Source organism: Temnothorax longispinosus, unplaced genomic scaffold, assembly GCF_030848805.1.
Source record: "Temnothorax longispinosus isolate EJ_2023e unplaced genomic scaffold, Tlon_JGU_v1 HiC_scaffold_42, whole genome shotgun sequence".
NCBI classification, from domain to species: Eukaryota; Metazoa; Arthropoda; class Insecta; order Hymenoptera; family Formicidae; genus Temnothorax; species Temnothorax longispinosus.
Window position 1 is genome coordinate 74,659 of NW_027270253.1, and position 26,962 is coordinate 101,620.

The 26,962-nt window shown below is 41.5% G+C and overlaps 2 protein-coding genes across 3 annotated transcripts in view; one reads left to right on the forward strand and one right to left on the reverse strand.

The window, feature by feature from the left end:
- LOC139824530 (telomerase-binding protein EST1A) overlaps positions 1-26,962 on the reverse strand; it is an 86,260-nt gene that overhangs the window by 42,043 nt on the left and 17,255 nt on the right. For both annotated transcript variants that reach the window (XM_071797065.1, XM_071797064.1), the window contains exon 17: positions 21,909-22,054. In XM_071797065.1, coding sequence (XP_071653166.1) covers positions 21,909-22,054 — 146 coding nt within the window. The remainder of the gene's footprint in view (positions 1-21,908; positions 22,055-26,962) is intronic.
- LOC139824534 (uncharacterized) lies at positions 23,773-26,574 on the forward strand. Its single transcript, XM_071797070.1, has 9 exons — positions 23,773-23,981; positions 24,132-24,245; positions 24,354-24,471; positions 24,753-25,017; positions 25,104-25,226; positions 25,339-25,429; positions 25,787-25,926; positions 26,004-26,136; positions 26,306-26,574. The coding sequence occupies exons 1-9, from the start codon at positions 23,826-23,828 to the stop codon at positions 26,354-26,356; spliced, it is 1,191 nt and encodes a 396-aa protein (XP_071653171.1). The 5' UTR covers positions 23,773-23,825; the 3' UTR covers positions 26,357-26,574.

A 26,962-nucleotide genomic window follows, 5' to 3' on the forward strand; every position in this document is an offset into this window, starting at 1 on the left:
TTTCATCTTAAACTATCGGACGTTACTGCTTCGTGGATATTACGAATATTTGAATATCATACATCTTCAGCGAAAATCCCGTCGCTGCTTTATGCATCTTTATTAGCAGGCTACAGCGAAGGCTAATTAGATAAGCGTCGCTAACGATGGTGTAATGGATCCGCTCAAGAACGCCACTTATCGGGACTACTGGCGTTTATCGCGAAAAACGAATAGTGTAGCGGGTAGCGAGTACAGCAAGGTAGATACGAGTCCTCTCTACAGTGTATATTTGCTATTAAAAAAGAAGAAAGTTATCTACAAATCTTTTAAGATTTGAGAATAAAGCGTAAAAAGCGTTAGACAAGAGCGATAAAACTAATTATATAGGATATGTAAACTATGCAGTTATGCATTATAAAAATCTGAAATAATTTTGTGCATACGCCAAACGACAAAACATCCTAAAAAGGAAAGTTAGCCAGGGAGGAAACTTACAACAGCAGATAGACTTCGCATGCATTAGTCGTCTCTATTTTTCGCTTGCCCATAAAAGTTGTCGGCAACTCTAAAGACGTCCGAACATTCCGCTCACGCGCGATAGTAAGGGCGTGATTTCACGTTGCGCGTGTGTGTATGTGTGACGCGAATTAACTCTGCAGAATAGGAGGCTAACGCAAATCTAACAAGCGGGAGAGTAGCGCACCGTGCCACGTCTGTGCCATCCTCCATCAAGCGTCGTGCATACGCACAACAGCCATATTCGAAGGTAGACTCTGGCAGTTTAATTTATCGCGGACAGGGATAATAATTAGCGTTTAACCGCGAGGTCGCCCCGAGAAAGCCCGTGTGGTCTTCTACTCATCGGGGATTGGGAGGGGTGTAAAAGGTAATTAGTTAGAGAAGATTTACAGGGAGGGGCTTTTTTGTTTTTAACTAATTGCCACCGCGATCATTAGCGAAACTCAGGCGTATCGCCTCGCGTCGACTTGTACGATTTCCTCGTCTTTCGCGCGAAAAAAGAAAACCAACAATCTAACTACGATCGTTAATCCGCGAATAAATGCACCATAGCCGCGAGGTCGCCACGCCATCTCGACACGGCAGAAATTGTAAAAATATATTTATAACAATCATCAATGTAACACTATACCGAGATAGTGGCAAATGACGAGTTTCTATCTGAAATATTCCAGGTACCTACACACAGTAGTTCTTCGTACGAACATCGCGAGGCCAACGAACTTCGCAAAAGGTGCGTACACTTCCTCTTATCGAGATCCTTAACTAACGAGGTAAACGCGACAATCGAGATCCCGCGCGGAGCGAGAAGCGCTTTTAATGAAGCCGGTGGGTAAGTTCGGTCTTCCTGTTTCCCGGACCGATACGCCGCCGTGAAAACGGACGGAATCGAGTTAGCGAGCTGCGCGCAGGTAATTCGATTATTAACGATTCTAACAGACACATCGCGTCTCTAATTTAAATGGATTCGCGGCGCGCCATCGGGATATTGCGTTTTCGCGAGATATTCTTCTCTTTAATTTCAAATAACATAGAAATTTCATAGTTATTAGTTACATCTGTTTACCAAAAATTAATCCAACAATTAATGCACAAACTCTCAAGAGAGCACGTTCGTCTGTTTCTTCGCTTTAAAGGAATTTTTTATGAGTTAGTACATCTCACGTTCGGCAGAAGAATAAAAAAGATACCTCAGACGTAACATTACGTAACTCGTATTTAAACGTCTCCTTTCCTTATTACGCATTCCCCAATTTCCTTTTGTGGAGAGGACTTGTTACGTTTTTAGTGTCCGTTTTTACATATCTCTTCAGGCATTCGAAAACGATCGTTTTTTTTTTCTCCCGTCAGTGTTTTTGATAGTTGTTGGGTTTTTAAGTGGTTAACGGTAAGGACAGTAATAACCGATCGCTGCGGCAGTATCAACGATACCGTTGTCTTTGACGGATGTTTTTTCGAACCCGGCAAATCTCCGTGGTATACATACGTATGGAGAACGCACTCGTTAATTCAGTTACCGCCCCATTCCCGCTAATAACGACTAGGGGAATATGAGAGAGCTATTGTTTAAGGATAATCACGTCTTAATGGCCGGCAGGAGAGCGTAATGTATCGTTAAATGTAGCTATAATGCGAAGAGCAACGGGGTCCGCGCGAAGTGTAGGATGATTTTAATGACCACGAATATCTCGACCGAGTGTTTTACGTATTATTTAAGCAGCGCGCGGCGCAACGCCCGCACACGTACGCGGATACGGACGCGTAGAACAGCGCGCTCGTTCTGCGGTTAACGTTTCAATCCTCGCTACTGCGTTTTACCTGCATTTATCGTGCGTTGTACCCTCTGCAAGTCGTTAACGGCTATTATAGAGATATTACGGCGGCTCGCACAATACCGTGCAACTTCCATTACGTTGAATCGACTCAGAGGAAAGAACATGTTTCTCGCGAGTATTGCTTGATAAGAATATATCAATGTTAATTGACTCGTGAAATATCGATGTACAGCTGAAGAGATTAATTTAATTCAACACATTATTTTAATATTAATTAATATACTTTCAAAAAGTATTTTTAAGAAATTCCATTGTGGAATATTTAATCCTGTTCCATATTTCACGCATATTAGAAAACAATATCTTTCCTAATACTTTGAACACGATCAAATAATCTGCTTCAAAAACAGTGATGATAGGAGACAGATCCAGTCATCCGAAAAAATTAAATATGAATTACAGTATATATTTCATAAAGATTTATCTAAACTTATTCTTATTAAAAACAACACCACGTTACTACTCGACGATCAAAGTTGATAATCGCGCAATTTTACGCTCAAACATAACATACTAATCTCGGGATAGAATTAAAAAATCGTGCGTCGCAAGATTAAAAAGTGTTCGAATTTCTCTGGCTGTTCAAACGTACCTGCTCCTTTCTACCCCGAGCGATTTGAAATTCGAACGGGTCGTCGCGACGTGTTTCACAAAAGATACAACATTGCGCAATGAATTTAGCACCGACGACCCCGTGGTAATGCCTTTCGAATGACGTGCGCGGACCGCCCGGAGGTAAAGAGGATGAGGTACGAGCGCGCCCGTAAATAATCGGGCATAGGTGAATTCTCGCCGTCGACCTTCGCGCGCGCGCGCGCCGCGCGCCGTTTACATCGCACTAATCACGCCAGTAGATTAATGGGTTCTCCTCATTAGGCCGGGGCCCGGCGTAATCGTAATCATTTTATTAGTCATTTTATCGATGCACTCGCGTGCTCGCGCGCGCGCGCACATTTTCCAGCGGTAATATCCTGCTCGTGTCACATTACCATACTATTAACATAGTGCATACCTCGCGGCAACAGTTCAACGACTTTAACCCTTTCATTACCCGTGGTTAGATTATTGCGTGCATTATTAACTTTTAACTTAATTTCCGCCGGTCCAAAAGCGCTTCTTTCGATCAAAATTTTTTTACACGTACTTATAACCGTTTATCTCATTGTCCTTTCTTTTTCATGGTTTCGCGTGATCGTTATAAGAACACGTCAGGCTCCTCCATAATTTTTAAGGAAACGAGAGAGATTTGGTTCTCTTCTCATTCATTATGGATTAGAGGAGGTCCTTGTAATGATAGATTTACAAACCGTGATCGTCCAATACATCGACAAGTAAACGAGCTGAAGCAACGGCCCAAGTATACCGATCGCATGCGAGAAATTCTGCGACGATACTCGCAGACGCGATCGTTTCTCAGTTCGTGCACGCGAGGAGGTAACCCACCGCCGCAGAAGGAATCACTGGTAGGCGCCTGGCGCCAAGAACACGTTAGAGGAGAGTCTCGTCGCCGCCAACTCCGTCGCCATGTGAACGAACTATGAGACCTCGATAGCACGCACCATGCGGGCACATGCCAGCATTACTCGGCGCGAGAAGAGAGATACGCGACGGCCTTGATCATTTTTCAATCGATAAGGGAAAATTGTTTGATACGCGAAGGAAGCTAGATAGGCCGATAGAAACGGGAGGCAGGAAGGGCACGTTGCCCCGTACGTCGCACGTAAGTCTGTTAAGTTATCGTAAACTGGTTTGATCGTTGCTTTTCGCCTTACTGCGCCGCAAACCGGAGATTTAATAAAACGGCGCCGCGCGACGTTAGCCAACCGGCCATTCGATTACGATATCCATATTCTTGATCTCTCCCCGCCCATCCCGCGTGCTACTCGGTGCCACTGAACCAGATGGCGATGAGATAAATTTCGCAAGAAACGACCGTTTCGGGCCGATGACCCGTATACGTGATCGCCGTCCGGCATTGAGAGCTGAAAGGAGACCGTCTCATCCCGAAATTCTGCACGTCACGACCGTCGGGCCGTCATCCTTTTGATGAACATAAGTTGTTTGTGCTCTATTAAGCATTTCTTTCATCACAAAATACTTGGACAAATGTGCACAAAAATATTAATAAAACGAACATTTTTTTGAATTATATTATTTATACCTATAAAATAGTCTTCGAGCTATTTTAATGTTGCTGTTCTGTTAATTTCCTGTACTTATTTATTACGTTTGATATTTGATTACAATCATGATCAAATATATTTTGAATTGTAAATAGAGATTGAAAATATAAAAACAAATACATATATTCATTGCAAAAATAAAGGACCAAAGTGGAACAGCAAGATTAAAGATTCAGAAGAGATTCCGCTTTTACTTTCTGCTAAAAGTATCCATTTCACTTTTAGATAGACTTTCTACTAAAGAGCTTTGCTGGATGGCTTCCAGTATTTTTCCACATTGTGTGTTCTTTCCTAAGTTCTCGACTTAGCATACGAAATGCGATTAGTCTAACTAATGACGCAATTATTTCCATCGCGTAACGACGATCAAATTCCGAAATCCTCGCGTCGCAATACAAAGGACACGCGAGTGTGACAGGTAACGTTCTATTCGTCCCGAAATGAGTCACGATGTCGATGTGCCGAACAATAACAGTGGCAGCTGGCAGCGGGATGCTGGCAGCGGGCGCTGGCGATCTCGCCGCGGTGGAGAGATCAGCATCTCTCGAGAGAGAGCTGGCGGCTCGCTCGCTCACTCGGGAGCTCAACGTTCGACCTTGGCGGGACCTTGCGAGGTCGCCGACATGATTCCGTCCTGTCCATTCCGCTCGCAGCTCGGCAAGATCGGTAGGGATTAGGAGAGAGGAGTCCAGAGAAGCGGAGTTCAAAAGGGAGGGAAGATGGGTCGGCGTGAGACGCGCGACCTTTTGTCGTCCGGCGTCGTCCGCCACACCTTCACCCGGGCAGCGCCGACTAGAGATTTTTATCCGACTCATTCTTCCCGCGTCAGCCACAGCTAGATGGATACAGTCACTGAATAGGCACGTAATTGGGCTCGCTCACGGCGCGTTCGCGGAAAAAGGTGATGCAGAAAAAGCGAGCAAAAGTCCTGGGGAGCACGGAGCACGAATGAGATCGTCGCGTCGTCGCGTCGCGACGCGTCGCGGGGCGGGAAATCATCGGATGACACGATGCCGTGTCGCGAACAATCTCATTTCAACTAATTACAGTCGCCGGGGTGAGTTTAACGGCGGCAAAAAGCGGTTGAAAAGACGGTTTTGCATCACGCCACGACAGCACGCGAACCTAATCTACCCCTCTTCCGTATCTTCGTTTTCTTTATTGCGGTCTTCCTATTTCAATTTCTAATATGCATTTACGACGGATTTCGATCAACGGCGAACTTTCTGCAGTAGACAGTATGTAAATTAGGCATAATCTATAAGATACGCGCGCTCGCTACTTCGCGGAAAATTATTCTTCGATAAAATAATGACCGTGTTACTACGCGTGATTAACGAGCGCCGCGCCGGTCCAAAGTCGTAAAACTAGATTTGTAAGCCTTTTATTGCCGTATCGTCGCGCGGATCGCTTAAAGCAAATTGCATAATGTAACGAGCTTTTATTACGTTACAGTGATGCCGGGTAAAAATATAGATATCGTGCTTATTAAAGCGAACCGTTCCCCGCAGGACGCAGGAAATGCGTAACAGCGAGAGACCACCGCGGTCTGGAAAATCGAGGATCTCTTCTCCGCCGGACCGACGTTCGTTCTCTCGAGACGAGCTATTCAATTCTCGCGATTTCTGCACGAACGGTCGTGGTGATGAGAATGCGCTACGAGACTTCCGTGTAGATGGGAAGCCGCGACCACCCCAACAACAATTTACGAACATCTTGTGTGAATCGTCTTCACGATCTACGTGCGCTATTTGTTACGCTTACAGCAGTGATTCGTGAGTGTGTCGTTCATCGGAAGAAACATAAAAACGATTACGGCGAATCTACAAACGCGTATCTCTGCAGATTGTTACGTCGAATTGTTTCGTGAAAAAGAAAATAATCTTTCATAGAAACACCAAAAAAAGCTATATTACGCTACCTCAGAATCTAATCTTCGAAGCAATTTTAAGTAAACGAATTCATATAAAGATGAATAAAACTAATAATTATTTAAATCTGCACAAAATTAACGTTATGAATATAATAACAATATTGTTCATCTAACAAATAATCAAACTTTTTACAGATTTAAAATTTATAACTGCTTCTCAATTTTATACTTTCTGGTTTAAATCGTCCTTCCAGAAAAATTTCCAAGTGCATTTTTATGCAATTACAGCAATAAAAAATTTACAAATGTCAATATACGTCTTTGTTAGCGATATCGCAGTTATTGCCATCGAAATAATTTTTTGAATATCGGAACGCGTCGAAAGAATCTCAATGCAACCGCGTGTCAGCGCAGCGCGGCAGATATCTGCAGTACTGCAGTTATTGTGCGTTTCTTCACAGGAAGTTATGTATTAACGGTCATAAACGACCCGCGTGCACGCGCATCGCAAAAGGCCGCTCGTCCGAAGGTATTAAGTGTTCATGCAAATACAAAAGTAAACGCCGTCTTTCTCCGAGTTCGCGCCGTTGCGTCGCCGCGCCGATACGCGGCGGCGGCGTAATTACGACCGCGAGAAACCTCGCGCCGACTAAATTTAGATCTACAAATCTAAGCTTCAGGTGAAATGAAGTTACGGAAAAACGAAGACGCGAGGAGAAACCTGAAGAACTCGATTCCCGAGCCGCGTCACAAATATTCGAATACTAAATAAATGTCCAGATACCATACGGAGCGGCACAATAATTTTACTCGCGACATCGTGCTCTTCGAAATACTCAAACGTATGAGATATCTTTAAGGTAATCTCAATATCGATTAAAAATGCAATCCGGAATTTCTGGAGTATCCGTATATACATTTGATGTGGGAACTCGTAAAGCTTCAATCGTGCATTCGCGAACCGCGCGACTAATCGGCGGCGCATTAATTGACGCACGTCTCGGATCCCCCCGGGAAGGTTAATCTTATACAAACGTCACACGTTTCTTACAGCATTCTTCACCGTGCGGAATCTCGAATAGGCATTTTTCTGGGATATCGTCATTCCACGCGCGTCGACTACGAAGAAGGCGTTGATTGCCGGACGACATTCGCGATTTACGCTGTGACCGCTTAATGACAGCGCTATTAATTTGCAAATTGTCGTTTACCCGGCGCCGTTGCAAGACCGTCCGTCATCTCATTCTCGTTATAAACTAGTTAATTGATTAATCGTCCTGTTAGCCGGTTTCTCATCGTCGTGTCGCGTATGTTAGCGCATCCAATTTTCAGACCATACAAGAATCTAATACGTTCGATGAGTAGTTTCCAGTGTAAGACACGCCTCTGAAGCATCAGCTTTTGTTAATCGTCAAGGAAAAGCGTGTTCATGAATTTAACAAGATCGTAACAGAAATCAATTATTGAAGACTCCATTAAATATTAGCGGAATACATTTTATACGCCATTTTAGACTTGCTAGAAAGAAATCATCCACTTAAATCTAAACAATCTTTTAGCTTAAAAAAAAACACATTAAAAATTAAAAAAATTAATTGTAAATGAAGACGGCGACTGTCAGAACACTCGAGAGAACACGCTTAAAGGTCAGAGCGGAAGAGCAAACGGCATTCCAGTAAATCCGGTTCAGTAAATCGAGAATTCAGATCGTAATGCGAGCACGCAACAATAAGCTTGATTATCTATCTCCGTACCCGATATCATTAGCGTCGCCGTTAAGTTCCTTCCTGGCGATAAGGACAAAAGGAGGTGGTGCGCTTACGAAACGGTATTAATGAAGCGCGCACGGGGTTTTTCTTCGGCGCGATTATTACTTCTGGCGCGGTGATACGTTTCGTGATACGCAATCAAGCGGAGGAAGCGAGTTTTAATAGCCGGACCGAATTAGTCGCGACGCTACCTGCGGAACGATCGTCAATTTGTCGGCTTAACGAAGGAACGAAAGCACGGAATCGCCGCACTCGTTAGGCAATCTCGTCCCGAGAGCGGTCGCGAGACCACGCGCGTGATTAGAAGGGCAGGAAATGAACAGCGAGTCAGGCTGGAACTGACTTTTGATTCGCGGCCAATAAACCGTCGAGACGAATGGAACGCCACCGGCCTTTGGCGAACGCTCGTTTTATCACTGTAACTTGCTTTACGTGGAATTTCAATTTCCCAGATCGCGTTGCTGCGGGTTATTGTGGACATCACAAATCGGTTTCATCGAATCACGGCGATTGTCGAGTTTCCCAAACGCGAACGAGATTATCAAAAAAAAATTAAGAATTTCACGAACGTTTTTAAGAGGAATCTCATTAAAGAATCTCCAATTAAATTTTAGCACGTTTATGAGACACTCCACACGTACTACACGCATATCGGAGCCATGATATACATATAATGTAAAGATTGTATCATCTCTTGCGATCTAACGCTGGTATCTTCAACGTCACCTCCGCTGCAGCTACTGCTGTTCGTTCACCCGACCTTGGCAAGGTCACGCAGTCACGATAAAAAGGAGCGAGGCAGAAGCGCGGAAGGTAAGCAAGGAGGGGTTGACTGGGAACGGGGGAGGGTGGAAGGGAGCGAGGGGAGAGTCTAATCAACGGCCGGCGTCATGCTCCAGAGAACATTGCGGGAAGAGAAGGCAGAAAAAGTGGCGAAACTGCCGGAGGGAGACAGAAGCGATGGCGAGAAGTAGAAAGAGAAGATCGCACGAGAAGCGGAGGCAATGCAGGGCGCGAGAGAAATGTCGACCGATCCCAACTCAAACAGCACAGGAGTCCAAAAGACGTCGATGGCTCCCAAGAGGATCAGAAAATCACGAGTCTCTGACGGCACTAAAAGATGGTACCAGATTTCATCTACAGTTTAAAACAAGAAAGTTTATAATTTTATTCTTCCACAGTCTACACGATAGCTCTATGGTTAGAAAATTTTTTGGAATTCTAATATTTTAAAACATTCCAAATTATTCAAATATGTATTACGTTTTGTGATATTACCACATTTATACCAGAGTGATTTATTTTCCATTTATATCACACTCGTAGCTAATAAGATTCTTCATAATTTAAGAAAATCCAGATGTGATTTGCATACAATTGTTATAACAGTGAAGTATTTACCAAAAAATTTTCTATATATTGTTAAATTGGATAAAAGTTAATAATACGTTAAAAATACATAAAATTAGGTCATCTGATTGACAATGATTCGATATAAATCTCACATCCGTTTGACGTGTAGCTTCCATCATCGCTCGGCACGAGCATATGTCGACGAGGCGCCAAGTTAAAAATAACGTCTCGCCGGATATTTATAGCGACAAAGCAGGGGAAGCGGATGAAGAGAGAGAGAGAGAGAGAAAGAGAGAGAGAGAGAGAGAGAGAGAGAGAGAGAAGAGGGCGAGGGTTAACGGGATAAGAAAAGAAAAGAGAGATGCATCTCGCGCCGATCGGCGGCGATAGCTTGGAGTCGCAAGGGAGCTCAAAGGCGAAGAAGAATCGCGGGGACGCAGGACACACGGGTAGCACGGAAGGTGGATAAAGAGAGGGATAAAGATGGCTATAACTGTGTAACTTGTCTGCACGTAAATTGAGCGGCAGGAGCCGATGAGGAGGGAGAAACAGCCAAGTCTGTATACAGCCTACAGTACGCAGAACAGGGTAGCTGAAGTGGAGCGACGACGAATGGTGCATTAGACGAACCCGGAGCCAAAAAAAGAGAGAGAGAGAGAGACGGGGAAAGTGCAGCAGCAGCGGCGGGTGCATTGCGCCCGAAGCAAGATGGCCTTGACGTGGGCCGACCGGCGAGGGCAAGGACGACCGCCCGAGGGATATCCTCTCTTTTTAGCCTCTCCATCTTGACTCTACGGCGGCAGTCGCATCGACCACAACGACTGACGACTCCTCTTCTTGGCCCGTAACCGCGTCCATCCATTACAACATTGTGACAACAACGACGACGACAACGACGATATCCTTCGGCAATATTTGCTAGATTTCATAAGTCATTCGGCTCCTTCTTTACTGAGGACATCGCAAAATTATGCTATAATGAAGAAAAGATTACGTAAGCTAAAGTGTTATAAAAAAAAAACTATATTATTCTTTTTCTACAAAACTCATAGTGGGAATTAAGTTTACACGTTTAAAAATTATCCCTTATTTCTACCTTAATCTTAACGAATAAAATTAGAGGATTCTTTATTCAATCAATTTTAAATCGATTGCAGCGTTCAAGTATTAAAAAATCCGAACATCATCAGACGATACAGATAGCAGATATTATCGATTCCCATCAGCGTCCGCGAGTTTTGTACGGCAGAACGATCTCATCCGTCACCCTCGTCCCTCTCTCTCTCGCGTCCTTCAATCCTCCTTCAACGAGACGACGAGGTCGTCCCTGAAATCTGCTCGACTTCGGCAGTCATTCGAGGGAATAATTCATGACGTCGCGATCTTACGGGAGAATAGTTTATCGTCCGTGCAAGTGGAAGTCCGATCGGAAATCGATTCACGTACCGATAACATGGACCCGATAAGGGGGGGAGGCAACGGAGAGAAAAGAAGAGAAACTTGAACTACGTGAACAAACGCTCTCAACCATCCTTTTGCACTAACCACACTTAACGTGAAATACAGTCGATTTTCGCATCCCAGCCGTCGCGGTAATTTGTTCAAGCTATTTTTTTTTTCAAGTTTGTTAGATAACGCAAGAGAAGTAACGATTATGTAAACACGCAGAGGAGGGAGAAATTCGAACAAATAAGATAGACTGCTTGTCTGACATTGATCAAAACATAAATCGTCTACTAAAGCCTTGTTGGCTTTAAGCTCAAGATCAGGAAGATCCTTCTGCTTCAACATTTGTAATATCCTTTCCAGCATTCTCTCCTAAATACATCATTATAAAAGATCATCTGATATAAAGTGATTGATTCGATACAACGAATGGCAGAAATAAAAAGAAATAATCTTTGTCGCTAATCACCATCGTTAGCAGGGAAAAAATGAAATCATTAATTAGAGAAGTCAATCAAAATACTCGATTATTGTTTTAAGAAATGGGTAAGAAAATTGATAGGGTTTTAAGGGATGACACTCTGTATACTTTAAATATATTAATTTACATATATAATACCTTACACAAGAATGAACGAAGATCTATTTTAACAACTCTATCTAATTTTATCCCATTTTCGCTTTACTTCGTTCAACAGCTTCGTATAAGGACTGATAGATTTTCTCTCCAAGATTTTTCAGAGTGGACTTCAATGCGTAAAGGTAGAAAAGATCGAAAATCGAGTTCCGGAGAAACGGAAAGTGCGAAAGCAGGCGGCAAACAGAGTTTATGCGAGGCGGCCGGCGTAAAAGTATCGAGAAGTGCGATGTAACACGCACGAAAGTGGCGCGAAAGAGGCGTGCCGCCGCGCCGCCGGCCGCGCCGTGGATGAAATATCCGCGCTGACATATTGACACTGGGGAGTCATAATTCGCGCCTCTCGGGCAAACAGAGGGCTGCGAGGTGGAGTTAGTCGTCGATGTTCAACGGTGCACGTTTCTGAAAAAGATATCTCTCTCTCCCAAGGGCGAGAATCCGTTTCGCTTCGCGGAGCTTGTGTGCTCTTTGCGCACACACCGGCGAGTCGACCGGGCTGTTTGTTCTTCGTCGATTAATACTTGGACGCGAGCAAAGCGAAAAAGGAGATCTGGGGAAAAAAAAGACGGTATCGCGGTAAGATTTTGATTGTCCAAGATTGTCCAAACTAATTTGTGAGGAACATTGTTATCTAATAATCGGCGCTTTTTAACGTTACGCAAGAAGAAGCAATATAATATAATCCCATTGATAAGAACAAAAAACTTAAAACAAAACTAGCGATTTCTGAAGGCTGAGGCAAAGAGTTAAACGATCCTCAAATGTTTCGAAGTTCGCGAAGTGCCGCCGCGCTCGTGAGATCTCTCTCCGCGCGTCGTTACGGGTCGCAAAGGGTCGCCGCGTATCAAAATGTACAAAATTGTTGCACTTTCCACGCCGCGGTACGTTCAATCTTACGATCCGCACAGTGGATATTACAAGCCGCACCTCCGCCGAGCGATCGTCCATCCAACCCCCTCCGTTCCCCTTTCCCGCTCTCGCGCCCTTGCTGCCACATTAAAATAATTTAATTTAATACCCAGCAATTCCGCTTATTGCCATTGCAACATCAATTTTAATAATAGACCTCTCAGCGAGCGAGAGCCTCCCCGACACCCTCTCGGACTCGCCCGCTCGCTTCGTCCGGCGACGGCGGCGGCGGCAGCGTTTCTGCGCCTCCGAAGAAAACCCAAAGCGCGCAACATACATTCGATATTACGACCTCGCCGGTAATGACGTTTTTTCTCCGATATTACTGAGAGATTTTTTTTCAAGGCGCCAATCTATTTGCGCGCCGCGCGCGCAGAATGGGATCGGCGGGGGGAGATTACAGCCGTCGTTACAGATTACACAAGGCTCCGGATGACTCCGTTGTCTGGAAACGCTTACCTCCTTCTCGGTAATCTGTATACGTTAAACGAGACTAATAACGACTCCTTCCGATCGTGTTCATAAATTCTTCCCCGGACATCGTATTTCGCCATAATATTAAATCCTTGTATAAAATATTCTTAATTTCCAAGTTTAAATTTATAATAACGTGAATTTTAACGTGAAATAAAGCGATGACTGTATACGCGATCAAGAGCCTAGACGCAAAAGTGCTTTAAAATATATTATGCATAAGTAATGTATACCGTCTCAATATCTGTTTATGTTACGTCTGCCGCTTGATAGACAGAATGAATCTTCGCGTATGATAGTCTTCATTAAAATTTTAATAAGGATGTAGGGGATGTGTATGTTTCCACCGATTATGCTAAGTTCCTATATAAGATGCTAGTGGCGAAAGGGTTAAGAAAGATCACTCCTCGCGCGTACTATCCGCGCTCGAGAAGATTCTTCCGCGGCGGAGCAGAAGCGGGCTCCGAAGTACTCCGAGGTTGGCGGCCGGTACTCGAGAAGAGCACTCGGCGTGCCTACATAAATTCACGGGCGCGTCGAGACGTGTTAGCGTTATTACGTGTGTCGAGAGGAATACCGATCTGTCGGTCGGTCGGCCAGCAGTTTTCTCCGTCCTTGCGCGAAGCACCCATAACCGGTGCACCCACCGACCGTTGCCGTTGCCGTTCCCGTAGCAGCAACAGCAGCAGCAGCAGCAACACCCAGTCTCAAACACCCGCTAGCGAAACCCTCCCGGTCGCCGGACAGGTGGTAGCGGGATCGCGTTACAGAAATTGCCAATTACCTATAACATGCAATTCCTACCTGCCCCCGTCGCGCTCTTCGCCCTGCTATCGTATTAATCCGCCGCTGCACTCGCCCGTTACAACCGGGCCGCGTAATCGCGCGGGAAGCCGTCGTCGAAATTGGACGAAGTTACCTTTTCCCGCGGACGTAAAAAGGTTTCCCAGAAAACAAGACGCTTCCCTTGATCCTGCAGCTATTTTATTACCTTTAGTAAGCGTAATGTTTAATATTCGGTACGCGAGCAGCTGATCCCGAAGAGCTCTTTCTTGAAATCAAAGTGTTTGGCACATTTAGTCCTTTTGCAAGATGAGACCTACATCAGGGTGGAGGTGCCACTTTTTCTCTACCTTCAAGGATGAACTGCACCTTCTCATAAGAGGCAGAAGATGCAGTATGATAATCCTCAAAGGAATAGTCTACGCGATATCGACAGACCGCTATCAGCCTTGCCAGATTCGTAAAAACGCGGCTCGATACTGATTTTTGCACCGCGACCAGGCGCATCGATCATCCACTTGTATAGCCGCGTGTTCACCCGGAGAGAGTTCGGCCCCGAAGAGGAGAGGTCTCGGCCGCCAGCGGGAGTCGAGCGTTTATCACTTAATGACTTGGACTGGTGTACCACCGGTGGAAGAATGATAGTCGGTAAGCAAGCTCCTCGACCGAGAACCATCGGATGAGGCTAAAACCACTCGCTTAAAATTATAAAAGTCCATAATTGGCCGCAACGACGTCAGAATGAGGAATGTTATGCTCGCGCGGCAAGGCCGAACATTTTTACACGCTGTATATACCTTCCCTCCTAAATAAAGAAAAAGAAGAGAGAGAGAAAGAGGCTGCTATTCGCGCGAAAGAACCTATCTAATTAGCGAAACTAACGGGACGCGGCACACGTCGTGCTTAATTGGAGAAGCCTCAAAACCCCCGTTAGCCGCCTAATTAATTAACCACCCGCGAACTTTCCTTTAAAGGCCGCGAACCAGCCGGTCTTCTCGCTGATTGCGATTAATTCCGACCTATCCCCGTCGCGCACATAAATCTCTTGTATCAGAGATAAAGCGAGAGACATCGTGCTAAATTCACAAAAAGGTAAATTCCGCCCCTTGCAATATCGCGCTGTTCACGAAAGATTCGCGTGGCAGTCCGGTTCAATTTCCATAACTCGATTTTCTTCTCACAATCAGTGTCGTCAATTGAGTTCACGTAAAGTCAACATGACCGGGCAATCGGCATTCACCCGGAAAGAACCCATTCCTTTTTTTACCGAGTTATGCTTGGCAAACATCCTGAACGACCGGCCTGAGGAACCGGCCGTCAGCCGCGCCTCTTCGCGTCGATGGGGATTAACGCGTGCTTTCGCGATCGCAAACGACGGAACGTAACGAGATGGCCTAACGATGCAGTCGCTCGTTCGAAATGCCAAATAGAATAGCCGGCGACGAACAGAATAAGAGGGTATCATCAGTGGTTGGTATGAGCGAGAACTTTCTTAAGAGAAGATCGATACGCATTCGATTCTCCCCTTGCATTAACCCGATGCTTAACCGACAATTACATCAATTATACCGATTATACCGATTCTTATAACAATAAACAATTGGTATTTGTTCGCTTCGTAAAATAAAACTTTCGTTTTCAAGAAGAATTTTAACATCGCAAATATTGCGTTTAAATGCACACAGCCGCGAGCTATCCTTTTCGACATCACTAATTTATATTTTTTTTATAAACTTTCAAGGACTACTAGAAGAGTTTAGGAACACACAACGATTAAACAACCAGTAAACGAATGTTCGATCTATCTAAATAAGGCAAAAAAATTCCTAAAGTTACGATTAATGTAAAAGCACTATACATGAATAATTCAACATATGTCCACTGAAGGACTTACGAAACACGATCAAGCCGACGTATATCGATAATTTTATCTCATCGACACGATTACCTACTACTTCCGGAGAACTGGATTGTTCAAATATTGCTAAAAAAAAAACTCTCGATTTTCAATCCGCGAGTATGCATATAAAAGCAATGTAGGAATAATTCAATTTGTTCTCTTAATGCTTAAAAATCGAATGTCAAGAGAAGTGGGAAATGCGGCCAACCGATTACGAATAAGCAACGGCCACGGTAAGCACCCAGCAGCAGCAGCAGCGACGGCGGCAGGCATTTACCCGGTCACTTCCCGCGAGCGCGCGACGTGTAACGCCGTTCGCAGTTTATTATTAATAGGACGATAAGATCGCGAGGCATTACGTGAAACACACAGCTCGTCAAGCCGTAACTGGTTCCGCGCCGAAGATAGAGTCCCTCATCTATCTCCGGCGACGTGCGGTACAAGAACGCGGGCGAACAGAGGTGCGCAACCTCCCGACTTGCGTGCTGTACCCTCGATAACTCGCGCGTAAGCAGCGGTCAATTTTCGTGAGAGTGTGAAAATGACAAATGTCGCGGCATTGGGCCTAGGGTCGAGTGTATCGTCCCTAGAGAAATATAGGATCTCCTGTTACACCTGCCGCCAAATTCACAAGACCAGCGGCGAAATATAACGTATTAATCCTTAAATCGCGGTTATTCCTCAGGCTGATTCCGCGCGTTTCACAATGTTGCGCGGGGTCTCAAAATATTACCGTTACAAACGTATGAAGAAATGATTTCATTAGTTCGCTATCACCGGAAGTCATTAGACGCAACTGCAGAAAGACGCATGACCGACAATGCGATTGCATTTGCGCGCGTCCTCTTGCATCACTGCCGGACAGATTAGTAGAGCCTCGTCTGCTAATCGTTCTTGCTAGACTATAAATTATTTGCGGGAAATGAACTCGTAAAAACTCGCAAAACAGCTCCGCGCTGAAGCTCTTGCGTAGAAACGTAAAGACCGTCTTGAGATCGTCTCCGCGGAAAGAATTCGCCAAAGAAACTGGACGTAAGGTACTTCTTAAATATCCTTACGCGAATATCCACGCGATTGACATTTTCTCGGAAGCGAAGTATAGGTATAACGATGACATCAAAACTGGAGGACTTGTCACACGATAATCTCATCTTTTTCCGCGTGCAGATATCGAAATGAGCGGAATTATAAAAAAAAGTTTTCTCTTCCAAATTCTCTCTAAAGTCTGTCAAAATTTGATATATAGATATTTTATTTCTTGATAAACAGAAAGAAATTCAGAGAAAGTTTTATAAGTATTCTTAATTTATTTAAAACCTTTTTACAATATAAAAATTATACTTCACTAATTTATAAATAGATAATTTTTTCTGGAGAAGAAATCAGATCAGAAAAATTTTAAGTAATCCAGCATTTAAAAGTAAGAAAAAAAAATCGAAAGAAATTAAACTGTATTTACGCAATATAATGTACTTTTATTACAAAAAAATGAAAAGTATTGTCCCTTACTAACGTGGCGAGAAATGTGACGTGAAAATGCAATTTCCGGAGGCAACTTGAATAATAGTCACTATTCGGCGAGGTGACTGAATTAATTTGATCCCCAGGACAACGCGTCGCGTCAGACGGCAGGACCCATATCCAGACGCAATGACAGGACGATATTCGGACACCGTGGTCGCCTCCAGGCGGTTAGAAAGTTCAAAGTTCAATGAACCGCAACTGGCCACGCGAAAGGATCGCACGCAGGCGTGGACGCGCGCACGCATGCACGCCCGCACGCACGTACGTAAAGCTCGAGGAGAAGGAGGAAAGGGGAGAGAACATTGAAAGGCTCGTTTTTTGCCAGCTGATTTACTCTTACGAATTGGCCGTGCGAAGAAATATTTTCTTCGGCGGGATAAAAGATCAAAACAAACGGCGCACACGGTGCGCGCATTCGTGACCGAGGTGGTGCAGCAGCGAAACGCGAGATTCTCTCTCGCTCGCGCGCGATAACGATGCCGATGGGGCACCCTGCCGCAGGAAGGATGCTTGAAAAATAAGAAACGCAGAGGTAACACAAGTCGCGAGCGAGACAGAACGAAGCCACGGGCAATAATTCTCATATTTTAGGGAGGCAATTTCGAAGGCGAGTGCGCACATACGAGGGAAGAGAGCTGGATTTTCGAGGGCTGTACTTTTCGATAATTTATGCCAACGAGCTCGCCTCGGCTCCGGCTCGACTTTCCGAGAAGCAATTCCCTTCGCCATGCCCACACGGTTGCCCATCCGCGAAATTCCGTCCGGCGAAATAAGTTTCGATTCATGCGCGCGTGGCGTGTCGCGACATTTTCTTTATCCGAATTTGTAATCTGGTCTCATTCGATTTATTTAAAATCCCCGAACAAGATTCGCCCACGACATTGAGGCACTTAAATAACCATTTAAATTTTAAGGATTGTTTAAGATAAAGCAGATTGGAGCAACTTAACAATGTTAAAAAATTTTGTTACCTTTTGTGAGGAAATATATTCGTCTGGTCCCTCAAAGAATCTCTTCGAAACAAAGTATGCCCGAATACTCGAATCGAAAATTTCGATTATACTGAGCAAACGTATAATGATAAACGGAAACGTGACCGATCAAGGGCGAAACGGGAAAAGAAGGAAAAAGATAAAACAATGAAACAATTTAATAACACCAATACGCGGTGGGCGGGAAAGAAAGTGTGTACCCGTATTTATAGGTGTTCCAGTAAGGCAGGTAGTAGTACGTGGAAGGATTTAAGATACGCGAGACCAAGCCAAGTCCGTAGCTCGGATGCAGATGATCCAAGATTATAGACATTAGGGACATTAGCCTTGGCTTTATGCGATTCTTCGGTGGCCCCGGGGTCCTCCGGCTCTGCATTCGTTCCTCGCGCATATATACGCGTGTGCACCGTGCTGCGTCCGCGTGAAATAATCTAGCGGCGTTTTCCCGACACATATTCTGCGAACCGTATACAGATAACACTTGTGGTATCGTTTAAAAATTCAAAGGTGCAGCCTAAGAAACTTCCAAAGATTTCTATCGACGACGCCTAATATACGTAATATAAACGCGAAAGAAAGCACGCATCATCGGTCAAGGGAACGTGTTCGCGCGGCGCGAGAGGGTAAATCGTCGACGAGGTAGGTGTAGAGCGAGAGGGCGAGAGCGAGCCGCAATCGAAAGACGAATGAAACGTCGAAGGCGACGATTACGGGAGTGACTATCCTATAATCCACCGGCGAGGATGGTTTCTTAGATCCTGTGCTTGATTGGTAATTGGATCCTACTTCGGTGCAGGGAGGTATATATCTGCGGATGAAGAAGGTCGTTTACCTCTTTCGATGGAGCAATCTTCTCACGACGAAATAGTTAGTCCGAGATCGAATCATTCACTTCCTCCGCTTCCGATTTCGCATCGATCATGTTTATCGCGGAATTACCAAGCACGTAACAAAGATGAATTAATAAAATAACTCTATCAAGGGATGCTGAGAGTAATAACGATCTAAAAGATTAAGAAACAAGTCATTTAACTGTATTAAAAAATTTTCCGATTACTTTTTCGCTCTTTTTTAACGTTTAATTTTTGCGTTACATCTTTAGCATGCCTTCTCGCATATAAAATAAGACATCACAGAGACGGCGTGCTCGCTTCGAGATCCACAACGTTCATACCTAAGGAGAAAGCCAAATCGGAGGAGCAAACCGCAGGGATGTGTCGCGGTGGTTTAAGGATGATGAAGGCGGGACCTGGCATTCCTCGACGGACAACCGCAGACAGTGTCGACACGGTTGCATAAACTCAATGGTCCATTACCGACAGTGTTTACGATTTTTCAATTACTGACTGGCTGATGGAGGATCATCGTTACGTCGAAGACAAGGTCGTCCCATCAAAAAGATTCTCGATAGGCAGGTATATATGCGATTAAGCCGAGAAGAAACGGCTAATATTATATTATAATATTTTATCGATCCAACCTTAAGAATATCATGCATAACGAAAGTTTCCAAAAACATTTTAAATACAAAAAAATCCTAACATATTCCTAAATTATAGAAGATTATACTAGCTTCGCAGAAAACATTTTCCCTTTTGATCGAAATAATCGATAGAAGTTATGACTGCAGCTCATGTCCGCGGAAAATTTTGCGCAAAAATTTCGCGTCATGTCATCCGAAGTATTCAACCGCGAAGCTTACACGCTAAAAGGAAGCCGCTGGAGATTAACGCACGTGCAATATTGCGAGGTTGCAGGTGTAGTCCGCACGTGATGGACGTCTACTTAAAGATTCAGATACTAAAACACCGTCGCTCGGGAACCTGCGTTTGTACTAAGCTGCCTTTTCTTCGGTAAAGTTTTCGCCATTTTCTATTATCGGCTTTGATAAATGGATTTCCGATTGGTGAGTCTTGTTCCTTTTATTATTTAAGTTATTTGACATCCGCGCGTTCAAGCCATCTATCAAAATTTATCATATCTATCAGACCCATTCAATATCATTCAATATATTATAAGTAACAATAAGTATTATAAAAAGATAAAAGCCAACGACACAAATCTAAAGTCTATATGATGTGGTAATAAATAAATTCAAGCTGTTTTTTTCAAAATACGAATATATATTCTTTTTATTAATTCGCGGCTTAAAGATCAACTTATCTTCCGAAACCCAAGAGGCGATGTTACTAAATTCGCGTTATCGCGATAAAAAAAAAACATCAGCCACTTGGGGCGCAACTTTGTGCAGTTAAACTCGGGCGGAGAAGCGTTCGAGCAGGTGCAAAGGATTCGAGCGGACAGTTTTACCTCGGAAATAGAGCAGCAAGAGATAGAATGCGCCTTGATGACTCAGGCTAGGTTCCATTCTGAGAAGAGCGAAACCTCAAGCGAACGGGGTTTCGCTCTCGTATAGAAATTAGTAATAATTATATAGGACTAGCACCTGCACGCAGGTGCAAAAACTCGGGGGAACGCTCGTTGCTGTCATGGTGCTCGTGCTCTCTTGGACGAGCAGCCATGAGTCATTGTCGAAGCGAGAGAAACATCTACCCGAACCGGATATACCTTTGTACCACGGTTGCTTGTCGATGACAAGCTAAAGCGGAAAACGAGTCATCCCAATAGAATGCATCTCGTGACAGAAATTAACTTTAGCAAAATCGCAATAAAAAATTTCTCAGTGTCAATATAATATGACATTTAATAAACTCTAATTAATATAATTTAATTAGTAGCTTTGTGACCAATTAATATATTTAAAAATTAATCTATTTTATCCTAGAATGTTATTTTAGGAGAGCTTCAGTTTAATTTAAAATAAAAATTTCCAACACAAATAAAAGTCTCTTCTGTGTAAAATGGAAATAACAGCTTTTTAGGTTTAAACTGCGAAGTAGCGTATGGAAATATATATTTGCAATATTGTCCAAGTCAGTAGAACTTACGCGTTAAACACGCATCATGCATAATGTATACATTTAGTATATGTATTTAGTCACCGATGGTGACCAACTCGACTTCGCAAGTATTTCTGACAAGACAATACACTTTCTAGTTCAAGTTACGTTTAGTAGTCTTTGAAGAAAAAAATTCGCGAAAGGAATTAACATTAATAACGAGTACGATTGACTCAATCGTCAATTAATTTTGTTCTGTCGAAAATAAAATCTCGAATAAGGAAATTATTTAACAACCAAGAGACGATAAATATCTCTATAAAAAGAATATAAATCTATAACGTAGTATAAACACGTACTGACAATGAAATCGCGTGATGCAAATTATTTCGGTATAAAATACAGACTTGAATTTAATGTAATATTAATTCAAGAAAAATGTATATTACATATAAAAGCAGTTAATGTTGCTTTACATAAAAATTTTGATATAGCTAAAAAGTTCCTACTTCAAATTCAAAATAAAGATTACTTCAATCTCTCTTCCTTTTTTCAAAAATATATTGCAATACTTTTTTTATAAAAACTTAATCTCTTTAGTCGACGAAATAAAATTAACTGAGATCTTTATAGACCTTCTAAACCAATATATGTAATAGCAAAACAATTATAAGCTATTATTTTAATACATTATTTGATACAATAATTGAAATATTGTATATATTTGTATAATTAGTACACCGCAATGTTTTATAAATGTAAACATATAAATGTAAGATTATTTGCGATATTAAAAGATGCGAAAAATTCTAAGCAAATTTTGACTTACCCTTCAGCTGCGTGGTCTCGATCGCGAACATGTTGAGCGCCAAGAGCTGAAGTAAACGAGTACCAGGAAGCGGTAGTGGCGAATGTTGCAATAAGGCTCTGAATTCCTTCAGCATTTGAACACCGGCTTCTTGAAAAGTCTCCATTCTAAAAAAAAAAAAAGAATACAATCTTTTTCGTATTCTTGCAGCGTTTATATTTTGTAGCATAAAAATATAATCGACTCTGAATCCAGGTTACTTAATTCTACTTAATATATCAGATATCGATTTTAAAGAGACCAACTGATGAAAAATCGAATGAATTAACTAATTTACTTAACCTATTTTTATCGTTAAATAACGATATATATTTAATATAAGAAATCAAATGGCGACAATTTTAGATAATTAACGAACAATTTTTGCTCGCTTTAAGTGATAAAAGATTTACGTGTAATTATGTATAGTTAAAAATAACAACTCGATATCACTTTTCATATCCGTTGAAATTTTAAACATTTTAATAATTAAAATTTTGATCTATACAGAGTATTTTTAGAATGGTGCAAAATTCATAAGTACACTCTCTTTGATCATTATGAAAACCACTCAATCATTTTCGATCAACACACTGAAATATCAATAGCTCTTGAGTAACAAGCAATTCAAAATACTATCCATTTTCCTCCACCTTTGGAAATTATACACGCACAATGGGGACGATTAACGGCACGGAAAGGGTGAGCACCCACGTATAAATGTCTCTTCAATCGATCTTGGCTCTAAGTAATCGAGTTTAGATCGAAATCGGTGAATCTGCGACCCACGTCGGCGGCTAATCCGAGACCGGTGATAAAGGAGGACGAAGGTGGCCACGAGGTCTAGAGCCGCCGAGGGGGCATCCTCGTAAACACGGCAACGGGAGACCTCGCATAGCGGACACTATCTTTCCCACAGCCTCTTTCCGCGTGGCGTACCATCTATATTTATATATATTGTATATGTATATACACACAATGTATTAAATCTGTGTAACGTCTCACTTGATATCTCACCCGCGCCGCGCCGAGTTTGTAATTCGGAATATTCGTGATGCAACCTCCTTTCAATCCTTCTCAACTCCTCCCATTATGTCCTACTTAACTATTTCCATTAGCTTTAAAAGTAGAAATTTCTAAATATGGAAGAAATCAAATAACTACTTCTAATGTTATCATTTCACGCCAAAAATGTTTTTAAAAATGTAGAAATTTTAATTGAACTTTTTAACTTTAATCTTTTATCAGAGAGAATTTATTTAAATGTATCATTTATAATAATTTTTTCTAGTAATCATCTTGATACCGTTGATTACAACTATAATGCCATACAGAATATCTTTCAGTACAATATAATTGTACATAAAGTTTCTTTTTTTTACCTCTTTCTTACCGAGTTTATTTTTAATACTTATAAGAATTTTAGAATCCACATTTTACATTTTTATCCTCGAATCAACTTCATTTATATCCGACATTTTATAAAATTTGAACTCTTGGATTTTATAAATTCTGATTCTCTCAGTCACTATTTCTATTTCTGGTCTCCGATTATTTAAAAGAAGTATAAATTCTCTTTCAAAAATAAAATGACCAAGACCGTTCGATGCGCTCGTCACACGTCTCACTTGAAAAATGGTTTGATGGATATTACACAGTAAACGGTTACGGGAAAGTAAAACTAATTCGATCTTCAAAGAGAAATGATAAAAGGACTTTATAAACGCAAAAGGGAAAGGGTTTACACTCACAAATAATTGCGCACTTACTTCCAACCGCAATTACCATACTATTTTTGCTGTGTCAGAAGGAATCAATAAGCAAGTTTCCGTAATTCACCGTACGGACAAACGTCCATAAGGAATTGTTGATAGCTCTGTAATATTAGTGTCCGGCAAAATGACTGACAAGAAAGACATTTGGAAAAGTCGGTACTATCTTATCCTTAGAACTTATATGACTATATCGGGTATATGGCCGTACAGTAGACTTGGCGTCAGATACATACGCTTTATACCGACGTTTATATTCTGCAGTAGTATTCTGATACCCCAGGTAAATTTTAAGATTAACGCTTACCGAGAAAACAATTCACTGGTAAATTATTTATGTCATCGCAAACGAATTGGTTCTTAGTTTCTTTTTTTAAATAAAAACTTTGACGTATTGATATGCGTTCCACACACAATGTTGATTCCAAAATAGTTACTGTACGTGATAGTTGCCAAGGATATCACCAATATGATAGAGAGTGTAACAGCAGCGATGATCAGTATAATATTCAGCTATAAAGTAGCGAGCATAATGTTTAACAAAAATGTGAGTAATAATACTAGCAAGTTCAATTTCGTTTGCGTTACGTAATCGAGCTGTTTCTTCTCTAAATTGTTAATTCAATGAAAAACGTATAAGCGTATATTTATATAGATAAAGTCTTGTCTTAAAACAATAGAGGAGGATTGGTTGTCATTAAATACAGATACAGAAAAATCTATTCTGCAACGCCATACCGAATACGGACAATATCTAACGACGTCTTATGCAGGTACGTATGTATGTATCATAGAAAACATGTAGGTGTACTTTTTAAATGTGTGTACACACAATTATGGCGTCTATATAATAGCGCATTTATTACTTCCGTAATTTTTTAAATTTGTAAATTATTTATACTTTTCAAATCGTAAAATTTGCATACAATATATAATTATTATAAAAAAGATGCCCTTGTTTATTCGGAACAAATGTTTTTAAACCGTGCAAGAATTTCAAAAAGACGATAAAAGTGTATGGAAAGAACTTGCTGATACATATCATTTTTTCTAGTTTTCATGCATATGACACAAGTTTTTTACTTGGTCAAGCCAGTCGTCCTGACGCTCTTAGAAACCGATGTCGCGAATTCTACGAAGACGTCTATATCGAAGTTGCCGTTTCGCGTCGAGTACGGTGTGGACATAGATCGATACTTCTATCCAATAACGATTCACTGTTACCTAGCCGTATTCGCTCACGTGTTTAGTACAATCGCGGTTGACTCTTTATATTGCACATTGATCCAGCATGCTTGTGGGATGTTCTCCATTATTGGGTAAAAATATCAGGATCCAGAGCTAACAATTAAAAATTACGATAAGAGTATTATTTTTTTGCACCAACATTTTGGTGCGCTTCCAGACACGTGCTAGAGGAAATTGGTAAAAATAATGACGCTAATTTTCGTCTGACGCTAAACAAGAGAGAAGACAGTGATTACAAGACGGCATTGAGTTGCTTACGTAGACATCTGCAAACAATAGAGTGCGTATTAACGAAAATGTGTAGTAGATCTTGATTAGAAATAATATCCAGCAAATCGATATCGATATTTCTATGTTTGTTTGTATCTGTGCTCAGATTCGCAATTTTGTAGATTCGCGGAACTAATCGAGTCTACGTTTACAAAAATATTTCTTATCAGCGTTAATCTAAATATGATCGGTGGAAGTATGACCGGTATACAGGTATGCATCAATCTCTATATCACTATATTTTACCACTGAATAAAAAATGTCGTAACTCGATTACAATTAATAGGATAAACTCAGGTGAGATGGCCATAGAGGAGAGACGGGCTACCCATGTTCTCTCAATCTAGCTATTCTAGCTAGCCAGCTAGTATCGAATGGACCATCTCTCCTCTAAGGTCACCTCATCCGAATTTATCCTATTTCACAAGAATAATAATTGTACTTTCAATAACGAATGCATAATTTTCGGAATGTCAGGTATGCTTGCACCTCGAAAAAATAATATATAATCGAAAAAATCAGAGATTTAGTTTAAAAGTTTTTTTAAAAGGAATTAAATTCGTGTTTCAGATGGTGATGAATTTAAACAAAGGTGTTAGAGACGCAGCAGCGCCTATGGCTATTTATATTGCGCAACTTGTTCATATCTTTCTACAATTCTGGCAGGCACAGTTTCTGTTAGATTACAGTATTATTCCATGCGAATCCATGTAAGAATGCAAGTTTCTTCTGTCTTATCGCTAGTTGTATCTAAAATGATATACACAAACTTTACTCTGCGTTATAGCTGCAGAGGAAACTGGTACTATACTTCGAAGAGATGTCAAAGGCTTTTTCTTTTAATTATGACTAGAACTATAACGCCGTGCAGAATAACTGCCGGTAAAATCGTAACTTTATCAATCGAAAGCTTCGGTGCGGTAAGTAAAAATTGAATAATTATTTTTAAATTATCGATTTTTAAAAACTGCAGCATGTCTCAAGTGATTTCGAATATATATATATATATATATATATATATATATATATATATATATCCCGAAAAAATTATAAAAAGATTACATAATATCGGATTTTTATTTTTTAAAGGTTCTGAAAACGATGATGTCTTATTTTACGGTGCTACGTTCCTTCCAGTGATGATACTATCATCGAAGTAACCATACATACATAATTAACAATACGCCGTTAGCAGAATAAAATTGTGTATAAAATTTTTCTTTGTATCTATCTGGATGTCAGTATTATAATACAATTAGCGCTGAGTGTTAATCTGAAAATTAAATCTCTAGACTTAATTAAAAATTAAATTAAATCTCTAAATTTTTAAATCCAAATCTCATCGCATACACACACAACACATTATCTACATTCTACATCAACATTATTTATATGTAATACCTCAATTTTTAGAACGTACAAAAATTATGCTATATAATTCTATAATATCTGTTATTTCTCCGTTCTTTACTTCTGTTTACTTTTTCCAAATATTCTAAAGAAACTTACAATTGTCTTGCTAGAGGAAATACAAAAAATGATTAATGCATTCGTTAAATTTTACCGTTGAAAAATTAATCGGTGCATAATTTGCATCTAAATAACTTTTAAAATTTTTCAGAAATCACGATCAATTTCCGAATCGTTGTATTTCACGAGACCGATTCCAATAAGCTAGTGTATCTTTCAATAGGCTGAATGAATGGGTAGGCCCGAGAACGTGCCACTTCGCCAGATAAGAAGAGA